At 36.2% G+C, this 22,822-nt stretch overlaps 1 protein-coding gene across 1 annotated transcript; it reads left to right on the top strand.

The window, feature by feature from the left end:
- Positions 1 to 4,155: 4,155 nt before the first annotated feature.
- Positions 4,156 to 14,585, top strand: LOC131948012 (tyrosine kinase receptor Cad96Ca-like). The gene is made up of 6 exons (XM_059309458.1): positions 4,156 to 4,176; positions 8,549 to 8,584; positions 9,175 to 9,300; positions 10,334 to 10,445; positions 13,759 to 13,855; positions 14,408 to 14,585. The coding sequence occupies exons 1-6, from the start codon at positions 4,156 to 4,158 to the stop codon at positions 14,583 to 14,585; spliced, it is 570 nt and encodes a 189-aa protein (XP_059165441.1).
- The last annotated feature ends 8,237 nt before the right edge of the window (positions 14,586 to 22,822 follow it).

Genomic DNA, 22,822 nt, shown 5'->3' with positions numbered 1-22,822 from the left:
AGAATTGCAAAGCCCAGTTTTTCAGACTCGATTATGCATAAAACGTCAAAAATTTGATAAATGTGGGTTTATAATTTTTGCCCGATTAAAATAAGTCTTCTATACTCCAGATGAAGGACTGAGGTGAAAAACTGTGAAAACCGTCACAATTTCATGTGATTTTTGTGCACTATCAGAATACTTTCTCTATACCCTGTGCCTGTATGTGTATACGTCATACGAGAAAGAAAAAAAGGGTGACGTATCAAATTTTTGTAATTAGTTGGCATTTTTAGAAGGATTCACATTTTGAAAGCTACAAAAATGTTACAAACTTTGGTATACCATTCGAATCGTCCTTAGAGGATTTCATAGTGTCAGCCGCCAACCAATCAAACGCGCGCTTTCTCCGCGTTTTGGTTGGCGGCTGACGTCACGATGACGTCACGCGACGCGTTTTTGGAGCTAAAAGGGCCGAAAAAGCCATTTTTTTCTACGTGTAGTTCGGATTTTTTTACGTTTTTTAAAATGGGCCCGAAAATGACACTTTTTAAAACTGGACTTAGCCATTTTTTCAAACAAATTTTTCGAAAAAAGGCCGTTTTGGGTGATTTTTGGATGTAAACAATGGCCTAGGTCAACACGTGTCAAACCACGTGAAGGCACCCAATCGACGATTTCGGTCACGCATGAGTGGTTTTCATACGTTCTCGTGAACTAAATACCAGTTTCTTGACAACAAAATGGAAAACGACAATTTCGTGAAAATAACGACCCTAGAGGAATGGTTCTTGAAGATTATTAAATAAAAATCGGTGTGTTGGCTCTATGTATTGATTCTAAAGTTGTCTATAATTGACTAGTAGGGCATGCTGAAACAACGGCCTGAGGGCGCCGTGTAGTGTGTAGTTTCGCTAAATGTAAATTAATCAGCCCAGCCGCAGATCAATCGCAAACTGTTAAAATGGTTGGATGTGAAAAGCTTCTACTTACAAATTACTTCTGAATAATCACATCACACAAAATAATCCCAAAGAAAGCACAAAATAAAATCCTTTAGAAAAGTATCACCATGAAATTTGAAAACCACAGTTTGTCAACCTTAACCAGCCATCTTTGGCTCGATCTAGAGGTCATTCTTTAGCCTACACATGTGTCTTGTCAACCAATTTAGTTTCTGATGGTACACGACATTTAGATAAATATAATATAACAAACTAACTGAATTCCAACAATATCCATCTAATCCAATATTGAAACAGAATTTGAAGCACAATGATCTAACGAATAAATCCAACTCTATGCGAGTGTCGCAGCTTTAGTCCTGGATACAAGCATAGTGTGTAGTCGTGTTGTGAGTAAATTTGCACGAGATACAACACCGACCTAGACCTTCCTGATGTGTATGGCCCCAAAGTGCTGCGAGTAGGGGAGGGCAATTTAACACCAGAATATTTTTTTTTCAATAGTTAGGGCATCAGTAGTTCACGCGGTTCACCAGTTCACGCATCCTAACGGGGTTGAAAGTGTAACTTTAAATTGAACTAGGTGAGAGGAGGAGGGTGAGGTCATTAGAACAACGGAGCTATATTTCTAGTAGAAGAATACGGGGAAATCATAGCTTGAAGTTTGAAGCCGGCATTTCATTTTTTTCATTGTTATTGAGTAGCCTACAGTCCTTTAATGCACGACTAGGCTACTCATTATGAAATCTAAAAATGTAGTTGTGCTACCATGCAAAAGTAGCCTAATAGGTCTTGTTTATTTAAATGCAGATCCTGTTAGCCTAAAAATATTTGAATACACATTTTAGTTTATCGTAATGATTAATGTTATAATACAATGCATATATTCTGATAGTCCTTCAAGTTTTTGGGCAATCCATAACTTGTATTTCAAATTTATAATGAGCGGGATGCACTCGATGTTTTAAGTGCTACATTCGGTAGCTGTTACTTTATGTATGACAGCATCCCAATAGTTCACTGTAAATATAAACTGAGCTTGACAAGATTCCCATCGCCAAGCAATCGTATGATAGACCCAGCAAGCATCACTCGTTAAATTCGACATCATGGCTATACCAGTCCTTGATTTTCATTAAAGCCTTTAAACGCCTAGTTCTTGGTTTAAAAAAAAAAAAGTGTCTCCCCCCCCCCCCTCCCCGCTTGCGCCGACGTCATCATAGGCCAATACCATGTTGCGATTTTTTTAAACGGATATAACACACCCCTCTCCCCCTCACAGCAAACGCCAACAACGTCACCGAAGGCCCAAGGCCAATAACACGCACCACGTTGGATTTTTTCTTCAACGAGTATATACCCTACCCACCCGCCGCCTTACAACATACCGCATGTCTCTACGAACGGGGTTAAAAGTTTAACTTTGAGTTCAAGAAGGGGAGGGGGTGGTATTCAAACAACGAAGGTGTTTCTTTATAGTACAAATACATAGTTAAAAAAATTATACTTACCGTAACTTACCTACTGCTATAGCATCATACATAATTTTATAAATTAGCTAATTAATTAATTAACTAATTAAATATATCTAATGAAGGGAGATAGTTTATTTTGGTTAAGGCACGACACACAACACTGTGCGTGCCTGGTATGTGGCCTGACCGACCTAAAAGGAGATTGTTTATATTATTGTTTTGAGTTTATATTTAACTCAATGCAACGAGCCCGCCGGTTGGCTGAGGCCACGCCGGGGGGACGATCTGTCCGGGATTCAAAGGGACGACTCGAAATATCATCCCAAACTTTTATTGATGTGCGTGTTTTAAAACATCAGTAGTAAAACTTTTCAGTAATAAATAAAGATTAACGATGTTTTTACTTGATGCAACCAAGCTCATTTACTAAAGCAGCCATCTTGTTTAAGCTAGAGATTCAAGGGAAACCACCCTAATTTACAGTTGGCCGCTGTTTATATAGCAAATCTTGCTCGCAAACTAGGCTGTTTAAAGTTAATTTCTGGCTTCTATTGATATATTTGGACATTGATTTTGGTTTATTATTCAATTATCTATTACTATTATATTTGACACAAAACTATTAGTATTACTCGCTACCTTGGAGGTGTGGATCGTTGCTAACATCAATATGATGTCCACACCAGATGCATGACTTTCAAAGATTTTTCATCTTAGCTCCAGTGACCTTCTTACAATTAGTTTTTAAAACGTTTACCAAGAGCAAAAATGTTGGTTTTTCACGGTATACAAACAAGCTATAGGTGGCAGGGCAAAATATGCCAGAAAAACATTTTAAAATTTGCTTTGGAGAAGGAAGGTATATTTAAAAGTTGGTACCATTAAAAATGATAGAACTTTTAAAATATTAGCCCGGGAAGTAGAAAAATGAATTGAAGATTGAAGAACTATTAGGTTTATCAGTCTATTAAAAAATATATCCAATATATATATATATATATATATATATATATATATATATATATATATATATATATATATATATATATATATATATATATATCCAATATATAATACAACATAATTAGTTTAAAATGTTAGTACAATCTCTAGGCCTACCCCCATGCATGTAAACCACAATACAAACAACTCTGTAGTGGCAGTGGTCACTTTTTCTACTGTTGGTAATACAGAAATGTGTAGAAATATCTAAGAATTTTTTTTAGCAGGCCTGAACTATAACAAGTGGTAGGCGTACAACACAAATGTACACTGTCGTATGCCTGCTTTTACAACATACCCAGGTATATGGCTAATTTCCACATCAAAATCTAAAACCTTATGTTGCACCATTTCACCACCAATGTCCCCCACCTTGATATGCGCGATGACGTAAAAAAAATATTGTGGAAATTCGTAAGTAACACCGCAGGATTACAGAAACGTTATTTTTACTAAGAAATCACTTCAGAAGTGGGGTTGGTGTGGTCGAGTCGGTAAAGCTCATGGTTGCTAAACCGATATGTCTCGAGTTTGAACACTCGGGCAGATGAGGCTCGTTAGCAGAGGACAGCCACTCTTCTAGGAGAGACTACTCCAAAATCAAACAACTTCTGCCTTGTAGTTTGTTCTTGGGTGGACAAAAGCTATGGAAGCAAATCCTAAAAAGAAAAGCAGGAAGAAATCTGAGTCAATGGCCTCAATGGCGCATAACCAGTTGACATGTATATTTCATTATGAAGAAGAAGATTTCAGAAGTAACTATGCTAATACTAATGTCAGAGATGTAGCGCCCCACCTCCCCCCAAAGCAAATAGCTGATTTTTTTTTACAAGTGGTGGGAGGAGAAAATAGGATGAGTGCAGTGACAGCAGCAATTTTCACAAACACTGCATTTCAAGGTTTTTTTAAAAATTTCAAGGACATTTTACAACTGTTAAAAAACAACTATAGATAGATCGTGTAAAAAAAATTATAGCAGGCCTACATATTTTGTTTGAAGGCCCAAAACCAGACACGTTTTTCAAAATTTTGCTTAACAGTAAAGTGACTTTCTTAGAATTTGGTTTTTAAAAAATGATTATCACATGAAAAATGGCAGATTTTAAGCGTATTTTTATGCTACCTGAAGATGACAAAGCTATTTTTGCCAGAAAAAAATTTAATTAGCTTCCAACAATGAAGGTCAAACATAAACATGGGTAAAGTTTTAAGTTGCTTAAAAACTTAAAATATCTATCTGTAAGGTTCCAAACTTGCACTGTTAGGTAGGGTATTATTAGATTGATCTGTTTCTGAATTAAAACTGTAAATACTCTGTACTCATTTTGATAAAAAAAAAATCACACACATGTCACGTAAACAATATTTTTTTTTGTGAGGGACGTCATTGCTATCCTCTGTCACTGCTTAAGTAAGTTTTCTTTTTACTTGACACTTTTTTTTTACCTATTTTGCTAGCGTAATTAGGCTAATTAAGTCTCATTATGGATCTTTCACCTGGCTTTTTGATTATACTATGACTCTAAAAGCCCCTAAACCACAACGATCTATTATTTTGTTTTTTAATTTGTGTTAATCCCTGAAATTATTGCGAGTTGGCCTTTGTGTGCTTATTTATGCCTAATTATTTGTTGTTTTCAAATGTGTTATAAGGGGGTCGGCGTGGTAGAGTCGGTTAAGCTCATGGTTGCTAAACCGAAAAGTCTCGAGTTCGAACCCTCAGGCAGATAAGGCTCCAAAATTAAACAACTGCTGCCTTGTACTTTGTTCTTGGTTGGACAAAGGCTATGGAAGCAAATCCAAAAAGAAAAGCAGGCTGAAATCGGAGTCAATGGCCTCAATGGCGCATAACCAGTTGACACGTAACGCTTAATTGTGTTGGAGGCGTGGTCGAGTCGGCAAAAAGTTCATGGTTGATAAATTCGAACAAAGTCTCGAGTACAAACCCACTGGCAGATAAATCTCGATCCCCTTCAACACTAATAATTAAGGACGAAGAAGAAGAAGAAGAAAAATGCGTTATAGCTTAATTAATTTTTGTTAATTCTTATTGATTTCATAGATTTTAATTAGTTTAAGTTTAATATAATATTATTCTCACTGTTCTTTGTTGATATACTTTTATTAGGCTAAATAATGTTTATATTATTAAGATTTAAGAGGTCTGAAAAATTAAATGATTTTAGTGTTGGGTCTAGGCTTACATTACTAATTAGTACTTAGTAATTAGAATTATTAATTAGAACTTGGGCTAACAAAGTACTTGGACTAGATTTGGAACACGCTCATACTGTGCTTTGAGTTTTCTCTCACCAGTTTACAAAAGAACTCAGGTGGGCTGCAATGTTTGTAATTTGCCTATATCTTTCGGTCACAGGCGATCATTTTAATGTGATAGGCCTCTTAATTTTATAGGCCTGATGAATTGTATTTGATAGGTTAACTTTTCTAGTTGACAAAACTACTTGAGTGAGCATCTGTCTGTCACTACGCAAGCGAGATGCATGTCATGGGCACTGCCAGTGATGCTGTTTAGAATGCGTTTCTCGATAACTTGATCAATTTTAATGTGATTACAGTTAAAAAAAATAGATACAAATCTTAACAATATTTTAAACTCAGCATGGACAAAGCTTTGTGAATAACACACAGGTTTCAAGTCCAGTAAGGGAGGAGAGATAGATTCATATTACAATGACATAGCTATCATTTATAAATTGCCCTGATTAAACATTACTAAAACACACTAATTAAGCCTAATCAAAACTGAAATAAACATGCATATGAATATCTTTTAAAAGTTTAGATCTAGATCTATATTATATATTCTTAAACATTTAAAACGTGATTATTTTTGGATCATTCATTAGCCTATATTAAAAAAATAGTAAATATGTTACATGACATAACCAAGTTACGAGCATCCTTTCAATTATGTTTTATTGACACATACCGACACTCCACCCTCCCCTCACTTGATCCTTACTAACTTCCAAGGTCCCTCTCCTGTCAATTTTGTGGACCAGATCTAAGAATTTACAAATTAGCTAAAACCATCAAATGTAGTTAGTAGTTAGAGATAGGGTAAAGGAGGGCGTTAAGAGCCGTGTGGTATTAAGCCCCAATCAACACCCCACCCCCACAAAACCCCCAATCACACTGCTAATCTACTTCTGAGGTAACAACCACTGCTGTTCTTTGATAACAGAGAAGCAGAAGATTCATTTTATGTAATTTATGACCCACTTGGTCCAATAGGGAGAGGATGAGACAGGATTTAATCCCACTGCTCTTTCCCTAAATTTTCTCATCTCCATAAAACCATTTTGTGAACTTTTTTTTCCAAATAGACATAACTTGGGAAACTTCACTTTGTAATAAACCAAATGAGTTTTTCAAGCCCATTCTTTGTTCCTGTATTAGAGCATTGGTTGTTGTACATTTTAACACTATTTTTATAGCTATGGCTAGAATAGTTTTATTTTGGTGAATTTTTTTTTTGCACAGTGATTATTGGTGCCAAAACAAAATGGCCGACATTTGTCCCATTTTACCATGCTATAAAGTTTTTATCATTATCAGAGTAAAACTTGACTGATCATTACCATAATGGTTTTATTTGTTAGATAATAACTAAATCTACATGAATACATTAATTTTGTCCACTAGCTTGCCTGTTAAGAAAAGTTATAACAGATACTGTTATGTGGCTCTTGATACCCTATGTGCAAGTTTCTCATTGATTAGACCACTGAATAAGACACTGGTTTAGGACCACGCCTCCAACACAATTAAGCGTTACGTGTCAACTGGTTATGCGCCATTGAGGCCATTGACTCCAATTTCAGCCTGCTTTTCTTTTTGGATTTGCTTCCATAGCCTTTGTCCAACCAAGAACAAACTACAAAGCAGCAGTTGTTTAATTTTGGAGTTGTCTCTCCTAGAAGAGTGGCTGTCCCCAGCTAACGAGCCTCATCTGCCCGGGGGTTCGAACTAGACCATTTGTACATGTTTTTTGGGGTTAGGATGAATAGGATGGTCTATCTATAGAACGTGCACTTGCAATCGCGGATTTTTCGAGTTCGCTATTCGGCACCCTGGACCGAACTGCCGCTCATAACGAACCAGGTGCATCTGAGAAGTAGGCAATAGACTGGCAAAACCCACGGACCATGCGGGTTACAATACAAGATACGAGATTCTTCAAAGTTTTTCCAGACTGCCTAGCTTAAGAATGATGCAGGAGTAGGCGATGGCCGTGCTAGAAATAGATAATTTGTCGTGAAAGCTAGATGGCTAGTTGAAGATACTTTTTTTCTAAAATGGTGAAATAGCTTATTTATTTTTTAATTTAATTTTTTTTGTAAAAATTGCCCTGAGCTTTAACCGTCTTAAGATATTTGAATTGATACTATGAAAAACAATAACTTTTTTTCTTGATAAAAAAAAATATGCTGCGTTCCCTTCAAAATACAAGTAAAATGAATTGTTCTTATGTTATTACTTTTTAAATAAACCGAGAGTGATCTCCCCTAAACTTTCTCGAATATTCTTATGTAAAATAAACCGGGAGTGATCTCCCCTAAACTTTCTCGAATATTCTTATATAAAAAACAAGGGATGGGAACTCGGGATATAGACATGAATTTTAATCCATTTTAAAAATTAAAACTTTTAAAAAATAGAATAAAATCTCGTAGAAAAAAGAATTGCACACCAGTGAACGCCAAATAAAATGTGCTTAATATGCGGAATATTATTAGTACTTTATAAATTTACATTAATTTTTGAGAAATCGGAGATATCGCAAATTAGTACTTCCGGTCAACGGAAATTACTCAAGATTTGACAAAAGGTAGAGAATTAGATCTTTTACTGTTTAATTTCATTTATCTATCTAAAATAGTACTCAAGTTATAGGCTTTTGAAAAATTCAAAGTAAAAAAAGTACCACTTCCGGTTATCGGAAATCGCTCAAAAGTTGATACGGATCTACGATTTTGATAACATACTTATATATGAAATTTCATCAATCTAGCTGTAACGGTTCTCAAGTTATCGTGTTTACAGACACACAGACACACATACACACGAACAAGATTGCAAAATTATGTTTTTCCGTATCAGGTGGCGCGGGGTATGGGGCATCTGGCTGAGAACAAGGTGATAACAGGTGGGGACAGGTACAGGTGGGGACAGGTGGTGGTGGGGACAGGTACAGGTGGTGGTGGGGCTAGGGGTGGGTTGGTAGATACAAGTGGGGCGGGATATGGGGCATCTGGCTGAGAACAGGTGGGGACAAGTGGTGGTGGTGGGGACAGGTACAGGTGGTGGTGGTGGGGACAGGTGGTGGTGGGGACAGGTGGGGCAAGGGGTGGGGAGATAGGTACAGTTGGGGATAGGGGTGGGGACAGATGAGGCAAGGGGTGCGATGGTACATGGGGACAGGTGGGGGCTGGCGGTTGTGTGGTTCGTAGGGGTATAGGAGCATTCAGCGTAGACCATTTAATAGGGCATCTAGGCTAGACATTAAAACGATAATACGTAGGGATCGAAAAGGACATTGATGGAATTTATTTAAGACGCAAAAGGACAATTAGTTGTGAAAAAAATGGAAATTTTATTTAGACAGTAAAAGGACAATTATTTGCGTCTAAGAAACCAAATCAAGACAACAAAAGGACAAATATTTTTGAGAAAAACTGTTTATAAAAATGGGAAATAACTCCAGTTGACTTTTTTTCTTTGACCAGATTGTCCACAGAGATCATCTGGCAGCTCGCAATGTGTTGGTCACTGACAGGGGCGTGTGCAAGATCACAGACTTCGGGCTGGCTCGATGTCTGGGGGACACTGACCACTACGACAGGTCGTCGAAGGTTCGTGAATTGGTTAAATTATGGTTAAATGGTCAAAGGTTCGTGAATTGGTTAAATTATGGTTAAATAGTCAAAGGTTCGTGAGTTGGTTAAATTATGGTTAAATAGTTGGCTCGATGTCTGGGGGACACTGACCACTACGACCAATCGTCGAAGGTTCGTGAATTGGTTAAATTATGGTTAAATGGTGAAAGGTTCGTGAATTGGTTAAATTATGGTTCAATCGTCGAAGGCTCGTAAACTCCATTGGTTAAATTATGGTTAGATCGTCAAAGGTTCGTGAACTGCAATGGTTTAAGGTAAATTATGTTTTCAGTTATTCGTCGAAGGTTCACTAACTTCATTAGTTTGATTATTGTTTGATCGTCGGTTTTTTAACTTGTTTTACTTATAGTCGCGGAAGAAACTCCAAACTTGCTCTAGTTCAGTTGCCACATAATTTGGCCAGAAAATAATTGTTTTATCTGTAGAAAACAAGCATATGTCAATTTGGTGGCTTTAGCAATTGGTTAGAATATTTAAACTAAATATTATGTTTCAATGCATCCTATTGTGAGTTTGTGTGGGACGACGTGGTCGAATGGTAGAGCATTGGAGGCCAGCCCCAAAGTCTCGAGTTCGGTCCTGATTTTGATTAATCCACCAAGCTCTGATGGGTACCAGACAATACGTTGGGCATAGTGCTGACCACTCCATCCCTTCATATGCCGAAGTCAAGAAACATGAACCCTAGTTCATCTACACAATGGATCGCTACGTCTAAAGAAAGTATTTTTTACTTTCTTTATTGCTAGCTGGTGGCAAATCCCAATGCTGATTCACCTTGCTATGGCTTACATTATTAGGACTAGGACATTGATTCCTTTGTAGAATCTTCCAACTGTGTTTTATTCGTTTCAAGCATTAATTTTCATACTTCGTTTTAGATTCGAACCCGTTACCGTTAAAGCGGCGTAGGTGAAGTAGATTATAACAGAAGTGGTAGGTGAATGATAAATCTAGTTTAAAACAAGTGTTTTTCTAAACTTGACAGGGCCCACTGCCGGTTAGATGGTTGGCACCAGAAAGTTTGATTGACAGAACACACAGCACCAAATCTGATGTCTGGGCCTGCGGCTTTCTTCTGTGGGAGATTGTTACGCTAGGTGAGTTCATAGGTTTACATTAGTAGGGGGGGGGCGGGGTTGGGGGGAGGTTTTATGTAGTGAAGGGGGTGAATGTTGTTGTTACTTGGTACCCTATCCCGTTCGTCCTTGTTCAGTTCTCGTGCTGTGAGTTGTAATACTCCGGTTTGTACCAGTTTATGAAAGGGTATGTAAGGTGTATGAAAACGTGTGTGATGGCCTCAGTTTTGTCCAGGTCTCCAAGGTTAATACAGGTTAGGTTTATACTAGTTTTTAGCCACTGTATCTTAGTTTACTAGCTTGTGTATTTTCTGTTTAAACTAGACTGTGTTAGGTGTAGATTGTGTATATAATATAAATTCTTTTAGTTTCAACGAGCAGAGCCGGCGTTAGGGGTGGCAAACGGGGCGGTCGCCCCAGGCCCCGCGCTTGAAGGGGCCCCGCGCTTTAGCAACGCCATTGTTGCCTGAATTAGTTTGTAAACTTAAATAACTTTTGCTGAATTAAATTAAAAAAAAAAAACAACTAAATGGCCGAAATTGTTGGATGTTAAAACTGAGGTCACGGCTGATGTTAGTGAGTTATCCTCTACATGGACTGGGACAGACCGTCATTCGATACGAAGACATTAGTGTCCTTATCGCTGGTACGGTCGACTCGCGATTGTCCTGAGGTGAATGGAGATGGCGGTCGCGAATTAGTCCCCGACCTGACATGGGAGGTAAAATCGGGAAAAACACGTAAAGTGATACACTATTGTATGCGGACCGTTGAAGACGTTTTTTTAGTGAGCAGGCGGGGGTGTCTGTAGTAAACAGTGACCTGGTGATGGCTTGCAGAGAAGAAGAGGTGAGAGCGGATGAGGACATGCCCAGGAAATCCAGAGTATTTATCCCTAAAATCATAATGTATACACTGTATGGGCATCTTTTGAGCTTATTCACCACGATACGTTTGATAGGCATCCATACAGTAATTATGTTCATATTTATTTTATATATTGTCAGTCATCTTTAAATACATTATACTTGTATTTATTTTTATATTTTTGAAGGGCATTTATACAATAATTATGTCCATTTTCATTTTGGTAAACTTTTACGGTATTCGTAAGGTGATTAAGCACATGTTTATTTTAATTAATTGTAGGGATATTCAGTATAATAGTTAAGGCCGTAGTGATCCTTGTTTTTAAATAGTGTAGGCATACTAAACAAATTATAAAGTCTATACTGTTTGATACATCGGGCTGAGACTGTTTTATGGTAAAGTTCTCCTGATTTCTCAAACGTCTAAATTACCGGCAGTCCGAGCATGCCGTCGCGAAACTCATAAATAAGGCTTTCTAATTATAGACACGGACCTTCTCTTGTGAGAACGCGGTCTTAATCTGTAATGTAATACGTGGACGCTTTATAAACACGCACCTTCTCTTGAATGGCTGCGGTCAGAGATCCAGTAACGTACTACTTGAACTGATTTTTTTTAGGGTTTGGCATCCCATAGATTTAAATGTACAGTTATCCTTTACCTCACTCCACCAACTGTCACCCCCCCCCCCCCAGTGTTCCACCCTACTGAGCGTCCGTGAGAGTCATTTCATGTGGATATCTATAGCCGTAAACAGTGTTTTTCACGATTCGAGTTTATTCCGAAATCTATCAATGTTTTGCTATTTTCCCCGGCATCCACACACTTTGAATGCCACTATTAACACTCGATAAATTGAGAAAATATCGGTACTATCACCCGCCACTATGGACCGATTTTGCGTTGCTTCAAAGTGATTTCACCATTTTTCCTCTACACCATGGCTACAAGAGAGAGATAGATTTCGCAAGTATGAATCAGGTGCATCAAAAGCGAGGAAACGCAATTTAAGAGAAGAATTTGATAAAACACAAGCAGGCGCGTTGCCCAAAGGTATTAAGTCAGCCAAACAGTGCCTTCAGTACATTTGGAGTATTCGGGATTCCTTTCCCAATACGGCGATCGCCTACAGAATCTTGCTAACAGTTCCAGTCACAGTGGCAAGCGCCGAAAGAAGTTTCTCCAAACTAAAGTTGATCAAGAACTATTTTAGGTCAACGATGTCCCAAGACAGACTCTGCGGCCTGTCGATTCTGTCATTAGAAAAAGGCATTGCCTCCAATTAGGACTATGATGATATAATCAAAGATTTTTTCTCACGAAAGGCAAGAAAAGTAGATCTTCGTTTGTGAACGTACTGGTAAGATTTTCATAATTAAACATTAATATTAAAAAAATCAGGTTTGAAGCTGACCTTCATCGTCTCTTTAATGCGTGTCTCAAACTTATATCTGTTTTATTTTTTACTTTTCAAACAAAAAGCCTTAACAGAAACAAGCAACGTTTCAAAAGCACTTCTAAGTAAACAAATTATTTGTTAATCACTGTCTTAATGTTAATACATTGATAAGCAGCTTAAAAATACCATATATATCGTTATAAATATTAATTCGCGTTGAGAAGGAAAAAAAACCGCCTCACTACATGTTTTAGACACCATTGGAAAAATATAAGGCCCCGCGCGGATGGTTGGCCATAGGCCCCGCGTACCCCTAGCGCCGGCTCTGTCAACGAGCCTTTGTTTCAGTCTTGTTTTGTAACCCGTTTGTGGTTGTTTGTCTTATGTGTTGCGCTACGCATCGGATCTCCCGAATGGCAGTGTACTTTACGGTGTTGGAGGGGGGGGGGGGACTATCTTTGGGTGAGTCTATTGTTTTACTTTAGTTTGGTAGGAGGGGGCTACTGTATGGGTTTGGAGGGGGGGGGTGTAGATTGTAAATCTCGGCAAATCTCGGCAAATTCATTAAGCAGGCGCATGTAACCTTCACCTTGAATGTCTTGCAACCAACAGTCTGATTGCAAACTATACACTTTTGTGTTGATAGATGGGGTCGGAGCGAACTTTCTAGATAGCAAACAAATACAACAAAATAGCATTAGCTTCCTACAACATTGTGTCATGAAGAAGGGCTTCACAAAATGTGTACATTAATACTATTATATTAATACACGGGATACCGTGATGGGTCTGAATAGATCCGCCTTCAAGATAAAATAAACAGTACCTGTGATGTAAAAGATACTGGGTGAACCTGGCAATAGGGCTGGTAAGTAGGTCACCAACCAGTTATATGGCTCATGCAGGTTTTATTGAGCCGTAGAACTGGTTGGTGACCTACTTACCAGCCCTATTTTGTTCCAAATGTCCACTCTATATTTTATTTTCTTGTACCACACCCACCCCACGCACCCCAGACCAAGTTGACAAAATATCGATCTAAAGAGTTTGATTGATTGATTTCAGGTGCCAGTCCTTACCCCGGGTTGTCTGCCCATGACGCCTTCAAGTTTGTTAGCGCTGGTAAGAAAATGGAGAAACATCAGCACTGCAGTTCTGACATGTACATAACTTTAATCCTAACCACACAATCGACAACACACACATCCACTTTGACAACTAAAAACCCACTCAGCTAGAGAAATTTTGACAATTCCACATCAATTACGACAGCAACAAAAGAGTTCCACACAATCACACACAAAAAATCCCACACAACCCCCACATAACTCACCCCAATGTATAATCCCACCCACTCACAACTCCAACAATCCTACACAAAATCCCACCCCCATACAAACCCGCACAACTCAACTCCCACACAAAATCCCACCCCACACAATTCCATACACAAACCCACCCCCACAATCCCACACAACTCACCCCCATACATAATCCCAACCATTCACAACCCCACACAACTCAACTCCCACACAAAATCCCAATCCCACACAAACTTACACCCCCACACAACTCAACTCCCACAATGAATCCCACCCCCACACAATCTCCCACCCCCACACAATCCTACAACTCACCTCCCACAATCCCACACACAACGCCACCCCAACTCCCCCATAACCAACCAACTAACCCTAACCCTCCCTGTCCCCAGATACGAGCTCATGTGCAGCTGCTGGTCCTTCCTCCCAGAGAACCGTCCAACGTTTGATGCCCTGTATCGCAGGTTCGAGACTCTGCTGGAAAAAGAAAAAGATTACATCAATCTGGAACTATTCCAGAGCGAACAGTACGCTTGTCTGGATGCGGACATATTGGATGAGAAGTTATAGGACATAAAGCTGGTTGGATGAGAAGATATAGGACATAAAGCTGGTTGGATGAGAAGATATAGGACATAAAGCTGGTTGTATGAGAAGATATAGGACATAAATGAGAAGATATAGGGTATAAAGCTGGTTGGATTAGAAGATATAGGACATAAAGCTGGTTGGATTAGAAGATATAGGACATAAAGCTGGTTGGATTAGAAGATATAGGACATAAAGCTGGTTGTATGAGAAGATATGACATAAATGAGAAGATATAGGGCATAAAGCTGGTTGGATTTGAAGATATAGGACATAAAGCTGGTTGGATTAGAAGATATAGGACATAAATGAGAAGTTATAGGACATAAAGCTGGTTGATTGAGAAGTTATAGGATATAAAGCTGGTTGATTGAGAAGTTATAGGATATAAAGCTGGTTGATTGAGAAGTTATAGGATATAAAGCTGGTTGATTGAGAAGTTATAGGAGGTAAAGCTGGTTGGATGAAAAGATATCGGACATAAAGCTGGTTGATTGAGAAGTTATAGGATATAAAGCTGTTTTGATGAGAAGTTGTAGGACATAAAGCTGGTTGGATGAGAAGTTATAGGATATAAAGCTGGTTGCTTGAGAAGAAATGGGATATAAAGTTGGCTGGATGAGAAGAAATAAGATATAATGCTGGCTGAGTGCAGACATAATAGATAAGTTATAGTAGAATGACTGGGTTATATTAACTGACAGTTGAAGTCACCTAAGAGATCCCGGATGTTACATAACTTACTTGGATTTTGCAGATAACTTTTTTTTTTAAAACCCGAGAAAGTCGATTTAAAAACGAATCAAATCATTCTTCGCAGTGATCTCGTGCAAAATGTTTTTGTTGACACAAGTATTAGACATGCTGACAAGTATAGGGCTGGTAAGTAGGTCAATAAATAGTTCTATGGCTCATGCAGGTTTTATTGAGCTGTAGAACTGGTTGGTGACCTACTTACCAGCCCTATAGTAACGATCGTCCAGACGTGTATGTTTCATTACATACCTACAAGACATTTGAAACCTACCCCATACTCCACAGGACGTTACAGAACAAATATGTTCATAACCCCCCCCCCCCCCCTGCCTCATCACAAACAAAATGTAAACTCAGTGCTTTGCAATTTATGTGACCATATAAATGAATTACAAGAATCCCATTATTTTTTAGGAAATATTTTATTAAAATAAGACTGTTTTGTAATAATATTCATTATACAACTGTCTGTTGATTTAAGCAAAAGAAACAATAACCTACATTAATAATTGTAATGCATTCAATGATAAAAATAGATAATAATAAATGCAATCTTTTGTAGTTTAGATATTAACGTCAATAAAACATTAAAATTTAATAACTATGAATATAAACACACCTAACTTTATATACAAACATTGTATTCAATAAAAACTTTGCAACCATCCATTGTTTGCAGTTGTGTTGTCATGTTATAGTGATGCCTTGTATTCTATAGAACTGTTTTCATCGTTACTATGGACTTATAGTAACTACTTTTACAAATGCTGCCGCGTGTATGGCTTGTAAGACATGTTCTCTCTCACTGTTATTTGATATCTCGCTAGCCAGGGAGAGGTGTGAATTTTCGAACTGAATTTTCTCTTGTGATCATGGTTACCATTATTAACAAACAAAAAAAAATGGGGTTATTTGTTTCTAGGTCTCGCCTCAAGATTTTAAAATACCAAGAGTGCATAAAAGAAAAAAGAATTGCGCAGCAAGTGAACGGAAAAAAATATTTAAATAATAGTGCGGAAAACTAGTACTTCATTAATTCATATGCGTTTTTTTAGAAATCGGAAATAGCGTAAAGTTTTACTTCCGGTCAATGAAAATTACTCAAAATTTGAAAGAAAGCAGAGAATTAGATCTTTTACGTTTAAGTGAAATTTCGTTTCTCTATGTGAAACAGTACTCAAGTTATGTTTGCGTTTTTGTTTGTGGTTAGGGTTAATTAAAAAGGTTATATATTACATCCGGGCTATGCCGGGTATATGCTGAACACAACACACAAGTCATAGGGGGGGGCGGTAGATGCATGGAAAAAATTGTGGTGCCTGGCCGGCTAGTTTATAATTATTTATATATATATATAAATATATATATATATGTTAGGGGGATTTAGTTGTTCGAGAAAGAGGGATCATCTGCGATCGCACTTCTGACACCAAAATGTAAGGGGAGGGTTGTTTTTGTTAACCGATTAAAAGAGAGACATGGTAAGATGGTATTGACCATTATTCTCTCAAATCCGTGCACCTTTGCGTGGTGACAAAGGAGTCTAATAGACCTGAGCAAAACTAATTAACATCTAAACAAATACAACATTAATTTTACACTAAAAATAAAACTTGGTAAACACCCAGTTAATGCATTTATTTAACTTCATCCTACTTCAAAAAAATGTATTTTACAAGCAAAAAACAAAAGGATACAAATATGACCTGGCCAGTTTTCATAATCAAGGAAACATCCCTCGAATTCTTAATACATGGTAAGATGGTATTGACCATTATTCTCTCAAATCTGTGCACCTTTGCGTGGGGACAAAGGAGTCTAATAGACCTGAGAAAAACTAATTAACATCTAAACAAATACAACATTAATTTTACACTAAAAATAAAACCTGGTAAACACCCAGTTAATGCATTTATTTAACTTCATCCTACTTCACAAAAATGTATTTTACAAGCAAAAAACAAAAGGATACAAATAAGACCTGGCCAGTTTTCATAATCAAGGAAACATCCCTCGAATTCTTACTACATGGTAAGATGGTAATGACCATTATTCTCTCAAATCCGTGCACCTTTGCGTGGTGACAAAGGAGTCTAATAGAGCTGAGCAAAACTAATTAACATCTAAACAAATACAACATTAATTTTACACTAAAAATAAAACTTGGCAAACACCCAGTTAATGCATTTATTTTGTCTTGAGCACTTATATCGGGAGCCAATATGTCGGGAGCCGCTTTATTTTAGAAACATATTTATGGCCATCATCACATTCATCTGGCTTATCTCCAGTATGAACTTTTCTATGTTTCCTTAAATGAGAATTCAGAGAAAACTTTTTATGACAAACATCACATTCAAATAGTTTATCTTCTGAATGAACTCTTTTGTGTTTATATAAACTAGAACTCTGAGAAAACTTTTTATGACAAACATCGCATTCAAATGGTTTATCTTCTGAATGAACTCCTTTGTGTCTATATAAACTAGAACTCTGAGAAAACTTTTTATGACAAACATCACATTCAAATTGTTTATCTTCTGAATGAACTTGTTTGTGTGCATATAAATTAGCACTATGTGAAAACTTTTTATGACAAACATCACATTCATATGGTTTATCTTCTAAATGAACTTTTTTGTGTGTATTTAAACTAGAACTCTGAGAAAACTTTTTATGACAAACATCACATTCAAATGGTTTATCTCCTGAATGAACTCTTTTGTGTGTATATAAATTAGAACTATATGAAAACTTTTTATGACAAACATCACATTCAAATGGTTTATCTTCTGAATGAACTTTTTTGTGTGTATTTAAATTAGCACTATGTGAAAACTTTTTATGACAAACATCACATTCAAATGGTTTATCTTCTGAATGAACTCTTTTGTGTCTATATAAACTAGAACTCCGAGAAAACTTTTTATGACAAACATCACATTCAAATGGTTCATCTTCTGAATGAACTTGTTTGTGTGCATATAAATTAGCACCATGTGAAAACTTTTTATGACAAACATCACATTCATATGGCTTATCTCCTGAATGAACTTTTTTATGTTCATTTAACCTAGAACTATCTGAAAACTTTTTATGACAAACATCACATTCAAATGGTTTATCTTCTGAATGAACTTGTTTGTGTTCATATAAATTAACACTATATGAAAACTTTTTATGACAAACATCACATTCATATGGTTTATCTTCTGAATGAACGCTTTTGTGTTTATATAAAATAGAACTCTGAGAAAACTTTTCATGACAAACATCACATTCAAATGGTTTATCTCCTGAATGAACTCTTTTGTGTTTATATAAACTAGAACTATATGAAAACCTTTTGTGACAAACATCACATTCAAATGGTTTATCTCCTGCATGAACAGTTTTGTGTCTATATAAATTAGAACTCTTAGAAAACTTTTTATGACAAACATCACATTCATATGGCTTATCTCCTGAATGAACTTTTTTATGTTCATTTAACCTAGAACTATATGAAAACCTTTTATGACAAACATCACATTCAAATGGTTTATCTCCTGAATGAACTTGTTTGTGTCTATATAAATTAGAACTCTGAGAAAACTTTTTATGACAAACATCACATTCAAATGGTTTATCTCCTGAATGAACTCTTTTGTGTCTATATAAATAATAACTCTTAGAAAACTTTTTATGACAAACATCACATTCATGAGGCTTTTCTCCTGAATGAACTTTTTTATGTTCATTTAACCTAGAACTATATGAAAACCTTTTATGGCAAGCATCACATTCAAGTGGCCTCTCCCCTACTTGAGCTTGTTTATTCAAGTTAGATCTTTGAAAAAACTGTTCATGACAATTATGAGGATCAACAGACAGATATGTTTCATCTTCAGGGAGTTTTAGCTTTTCTTCAAGTCCATTTTGTTGTTTGTCCTCAGAATCTAAAAATGTTGTCCATAAATCTGGTTTTAAATCTTTGTTGGTTGATAAAGTTTCTAATTCTGGTATTATATTTTCGCTAGTTGATAAAGTTTCTAATTCTCGTTTTAGATCTTCACTAGTTGATTTATTTTCTAATTCTGGATTTATATCTTCACTAGTTGATTTATTTTCTAATTCTGGTTTTATATCTTCAGATCTTGTACATACTGCTGATACAGCAGGTTTCATATCTTTAAAAATTAAAAATGCTGTTGTTTTATCTTGAGATGTTAGAAATGTCATATGGTGTTTTACATCATCAAAAGAGGAAAATGATGTACATTCTGACTTTGTGTCTGTAGAAGATGAAAAATCTGGCGTAACAACGGTTTTATCATCCTGTGAAGCTATAAATGTCAAGTTTGGTTTGATATCAGGGAAAGTTAAAAATGATAATTCTGTTTTTATGCCAGAAGAAGATGAAAATACTGTAGATAGAAGTGGCTTCACATCTTCAGAATTTGAAAATTCTTTAAACTCATCAGACTGTAAATCTAAATCAGCAGTTGCCTCTCCCATGCTGCTTCTTATAAATAAACTGAGGATTAGATATTTAAATGTTAAAGTGGTGATTATATAGATCTAGAAACTATAGTCAAAACAAAGTTTTTTCAATAAAACTTCTCAGAAGCATATTAAAACATCTTAGAAATGAATTTAGATAGCTTAAAGTTAACACAATCAATAAACAATTTTAAAAATAAAATAATTAATGTATTGTATATGCCTAAGAGTGGCGGATTATGGTAGAAAATAAAATCAAACTTAATTTTTTTTTGTTTTATACAATATTTGTACAAAATTAACATGCCATGCTTTTTAAATTGACAGAAGGTAAGTATACCATGTTACAAAAACTGCAATCATAACAATTCATATTTTCACTTTAAAAAATGAAAAGAAATAAAACAATCGTCAGTGAGGAAAGCGCAACCCTTTACGTTTTTAAAATATGGGGCGACATGACAAATAATAAATCTGGCCAAATGATTGGCTTTGGGCGCAGTACACATCTAAACGCGCCTTGTTTTTCACAAGATTATAATAAAATGGCATTAATGGGGAGGGGGGGGGGGGTATATATGACTGGCATAGTGACCACAAATAAGGACATGAGAATTATTCCCTAACCGTTGTTTAATCATACACGGCATAACATTAGAATCATAGTTTAGAAGTTTATTTGATTGTAAGATCATTTTAAAACAAGAATATACAAAGCTACTTTCACTAAAGTGTCGCTTGCGAGATAAATAAAGAAATTAGGTCAAAAGTACACCTTACTATTCTTAATTAACAGACTAAGGTAATCTATGGTTTTATGTACATAAAATCTGCAGAGGCTAGTAATGTTAAAAAGCCAGTAGTGATCTCCCCTAAGCTTTCTTGAATTTTCTTATATAACACTACGGGGGATTGGCAACTCGGGATATACAATATATAGACATGATTTTTAAATCCATGTTTAAGTACTTAAACTTTTTAAAATAGAATAGAATCTTGTAGAAAAAAGAATTGCGCACCAACGAAACGCGAAACAAAATGTGTATAATAGTGCGGAATATTATTAGTACTTTATATATTCACATGCATTTTTGAGAAAGTGGAAATAGCCTCCATTACTACTTCTGGTCAACGGAAATTACTCTAAATTTGAAGAGAAGGTGGAAAATTAGATCTTTTACTTACATATGAAATTTCATTTGGCTATCTGAAACAGAACTCAAGTTATAGGCTTTTGAAAAATTTAAAGTAGAATAAGTTCCACTTCCGGTTAATCAGAAATCGCTGAAAAGTTGATACAGAACTAGAAATTTGATATACTTATATATGAAATTTTATCAACTGTACTCAAGTTATCGTGATCACAGACACACATACACTGAAAGAATTGCAAAGGCCAGTTTTTCAGACTCGATTATGCATAAAACGTCAAAAATTTGATAAATGTGGGTTTATAATTTTTGCCAGATTAAAGTAAGTCTTCTATACTCCAGATGAAGGACTGAGGTGAAAAACTGAAAACCGTCACAATTTCATGTGATTTTTGTGCACTATCAGAATACTTTCTCTATACCCTGTATACGAGAAAGAAAAAAAGGGTGACGTATCAAATTTTTGTAATTAGTTGGCATTTTTAGAAGGATTCACATTTTGAAAGCTACAAAAATGTTACAAAATTTTATTGATGTGCGTGTTTTAAAACATCAGTAGTAAAACTTTTCAGTAATAAATAAAGATTAACGATGTTTTTACTTGATGCAACCAAGCTCATTTACTAAAGCAGCCATCTTGTTTAAGCTAGAGATTCAAGGGAAACCACCCTAATTTACAGTTGGCAGCTGTTTATATAGCAAATCTTGCTCGCAAAATAGGCTGTTTAAAGTTAATTTCTGGCTTATATTAATATATATTTGGACATTGATTTTAGTTTATTATTCAATTATCTATTACTATTATATTTGACACAAAACTATTAGTATTACTCGCTACCTTGGAGGTGTGGATCGTTGCTAACATCAATATGATGTCCACACCAGATGCATGACTTTCAAAGATTTTTTCATCTTAGCTCCAGTGACCTTCTTACAATTAGTTTTTAAAACGTTTACCAAGAGCAAAAATGTTGGTTTTTCACGATATACAAACAAGCTATAGGTGGCAGGGCAAAATATGCCAGAAAAACATTTTAAAATTTGCTTTGAAGAAGGAAGGTATATTTAAAAGTTGGTACCATTAAAAATGATAGAACTTTTAAAATATTAGCCCGGGAAGTAGAAAAATGAATTGAAGATTGAAGAACTATTAGGTTTATCAGTCTATTAAAAAATATATCCAATATATAATACAACATAATTAGTTTAAAATGTTAGTACAATCTCTAGGCCTACCCCCATTCATGTAAACCACAATACAAACAACTCTGTAGTGGCAGTGGTCACTTTTTCTACTGTTGGTAATACAGAAATGTGTAGAAATATCTAAGAATTTTTTTTAGCATTCCTGAACTATAACAAGTGGTAGGCGTACAACACAAATGTACACTGTCGTATGCCTGCTTTTACAACATACCCAGGTATATGGCTAATTTCCACATCAAAATCTAAAACCTTATGTTGCACCATTTCACCACCAATGTCCCCCACCTTGATATGCGCGATGACATAAAAAAAAATATTGTGGAAATTCGTAAGTAACATCGCAGGATTACAGAAACATTTTTACTAAGAAATCACTTCAGAAGTGGGGTTGGTATGGTCGAGTTGGTAAAGCTCATGGTTGCTAAACCGATATGTCTCGAGTTTGAACACTCTGGCAGATGAGGCTCGTTAGCAGAGGACAGCCACTCTTCTAGGAGAGACTACTCCAAAATCAAACAACTTCTGCCTTGTAGTTTGTTCTTGGGTGGACAAAAGCTATGGAAGCAAATCCAAAAAGAAAAGCAGGAAGAAATCTGAGTCAATGGCCTCAATGGCGCATAACCA

This window comes from Physella acuta, unplaced genomic scaffold (genome assembly GCF_028476545.2).
Source record: "Physella acuta isolate Inbredline_101_S28 unplaced genomic scaffold, ASM2847654v3 ptg000620l, whole genome shotgun sequence".
Lineage (NCBI taxonomy): Eukaryota > Metazoa > Mollusca > Gastropoda > Physidae > Physella > Physella acuta.
This window is presented reverse-complemented; position numbering and strand designations above follow the sequence as displayed.